The following is a 2638-nucleotide window of genomic DNA, read 5'->3' as shown; positions in this document are numbered from 1 at the left end:
TATATATATATATATATATATATATATATATATATATAAAATATGTTGTTTTATAGAGAGGTTCATTTATTCATCTTTTACTATTTTTTATATATTTTTAGGTTGCAAGTTGCACCAACCAGATGGGGCAGATATCCATAGTAGCCATGCAGAGCTCCAGCCCTAAGGTGACTGAATGTTTCAATGTAGAGTCCCGTATCCTCTGCATGGCCTTCGTCCCTTCAGAGCAACCCCAGGAGAATGCCGGGAATGTTCCCGAAAAAAGCCATGTGAAGGCCAGCGATTCTCCCAGTGTCTGTCTGGGCATGGAGGAGGGCAGGTACAGGCACCGTGTACTTACTAAAGTGGGCCTTTTAATGTCTACAAATTACAATACAAGTTACAATAAACGTTTTTTTTGAGTCAGTTGTACCTACACACCATGCAATATGTTACTTTTTTACTTTGACTTATGCATCCATAAATTATAAATATCAGGTTTTAGTTATGCATATATTAATAGTAAATTTCAAGATCAAAAAACAAGGGTGTATTTCTAGACTTTTTATTTCGCACCAAAGTTTATTGTACAGAGGGCGATCTAACATAGTGGTCAATACATTTATGGTACTTGTCCACTAACTTCAATGGACCATCATGAAAGGGTGTTTGCTACAGGTTGTCAAAAAGCTCTCTTGTAATTGTAGGAAGTTACATATTAAAATAGGGCTGGGCGAGAGTTGACAATTGGTGCTTTCAAAAAATACCTTCACACTTAGATTTTAGATAAATAATCATCAGTAATGTGGAAATAATGTTTAAGTGGGGAAAAGGTAAATATAGAACAGCTAGAACAACATGGTAAATTCAGATGACAGGCAATCGTTTCTGTAAAAACTGTATCAATTGCCAAACTGTTTTTGATAACATGCATGTAGAGGTGTTTATAAAAGAAGCACAAAGTTTGAAGTTTGGTCTATTTTATCTCCTGTCCTGATCAGCATCATTGTGTATAAGAGCAGCCAGCGGTCCAAGAAAGTACGTCTGCAGCATTTCTTTACCCCAGACAAGTCCACCGTCACCAGCCTGGTCTATAAGAAACACTGTCTGTACGTCGGCCTGGTCAGCGGCACTGTGGCAGTCTACTCCAGATCACAAGGTGTGTGTCTCAGAAGGGGAGGGACTTGTCAATTTGTGTATCTCATCTGATCTCAGAATTCTGTCGTTTGTTGAAACTCTTAACCAGCTAAAATTAGGGCAATTACTAGGTTACATCACTGTTGTTGTGTGAAATAGAAATGCATTCATTGAGTTAATTAGATTCTGTGTCGATGTGCTGTGTTTACCTCAACATTGAGTCTGCACCAGGCCTGGGTTTTGTAACCCTCAACCATAATTAGCGATGTACATGAATAAAAGCACTGTTGCTGGGTGCCTGGATAGCTCATCTGGTAGAGTGGGCGCCCATGTAGTACAGAGGTTTACTCCTCGCCGCAGCGGCCGAGGGTTGGACTCTGGCCTGCGGCCCTTTGCTGCATGTCATTCTTTCTCTCTCTCTCTCTCTCCCGTTAAATGTCTAAACTGTCCTATAGAAATAATGGCCTAAAGACTGCACCCAAAAAAACACTGTTGCTGACTTGGGAACTTTGTTGTTTTTTGTTGTTTGTTTTTTTGTTGTTTATCAACTTTTAACACACTTCTGCTGACCTAATTTTCCAAAAACAACCAGCCCCATATTTGATGAATTATGGGCGGAACGTTTGATGTGTTACAATGCTGAAACATTTGGCAACACTGAATGAAAGGGGTTATTCAGGGAGAAACATACGCTGAGATTGTCTTTTGTGGTTTATTGCTCTAACTGCTATTTTCTTTGTTGCTGGGTTGCCATTACTGTGTAAGTCAGAGGCTCACTGTGTTCCGCAAGGTCAAGGGGTCTCCTTTGCTCTGTGCTGACATTCTGTTTCCGTTTGCTCGGTTGTCTGCGAGAAGCCAATCTGTTTGCAGTGACCTATTTAACGTCTTCCCTCCCCAGACGAGAACAGACACGTCAGTGCGGAGCAGATCTGAGCTGCACTCTTCCCACAGTCTTTCACATTCTGTGTTTAGTTTCATCTCTTATTGGCTTTCATATCAGTGAAAACAGAGGTCTCTTAGTATCCTCCTTGGTCTGTCACAGTGGTTTACTCTGTCTTTGTCTGCTTTTTCTCTGTGGCACATATTGTGGGTAAAGATAAGTACATATTTTCAGAACATGAGGACTCAAACTCCGTGTAATTCTTGTCCGCCAAATATAAGTATTGGTACCACTATCATGTGACGCCACTATTGCTAGAGGCATGTTTTATAAAAAAACACTATGAAGCACCGAGAGGGAGATGGAGTGATCCTGCATGGAGGAAGCCCGTGGCCCTGGTCTGGAGCCAGGCCCAGACGGAGGGCTCGTCAGTGAGCGCCTGGTGGCAGGGTTTGCCACAGAACCGGGCACAGCCAAAAAAAGCTACGTGGCACCTATCTCTCCGTCCCATGGGCCCACCACCTTTGGGAGAAACCACTGGGGGCGGGCCTCGACGGACCAGACCCCAGCGGCAGAGGCTGGCTCTGGGGACGTGGAATGTCACTTTTCTGTGGGGAAAGGAGCCGGAACTTGTGCGGGAGG

General features: G+C 42.9%; 1 protein-coding gene across 2 annotated transcripts in view; it reads left to right on the top strand.

Annotated features, from left to right (window-relative positions):
* The window catches only part of arhgef10 (Rho guanine nucleotide exchange factor (GEF) 10), a 58488-nt gene that overhangs the window by 38876 nt on the left and 16974 nt on the right, over window positions 1-2638 (top strand). For both annotated transcript variants that reach the window (XM_032500558.1, XM_032500556.1), the window contains 2 exons: window positions 102-319; window positions 981-1138. In XM_032500558.1, the coding sequence (XP_032356449.1) occupies window positions 102-319; window positions 981-1138 (376 nt within the window). The remainder of the gene's footprint in view (window positions 1-101; window positions 320-980; window positions 1139-2638) is intronic.

The sequence above is a fragment of the Etheostoma spectabile genome, chromosome 20 (genome assembly GCF_008692095.1).
Source record: "Etheostoma spectabile isolate EspeVRDwgs_2016 chromosome 20, UIUC_Espe_1.0, whole genome shotgun sequence".
Taxonomy (NCBI): domain Eukaryota; kingdom Metazoa; phylum Chordata; class Actinopteri; order Perciformes; family Percidae; genus Etheostoma; species Etheostoma spectabile.
The sequence above is the reverse complement of the archived record's forward strand: the minus strand, read 5'-3'. Positions and strand labels throughout refer to the sequence as shown.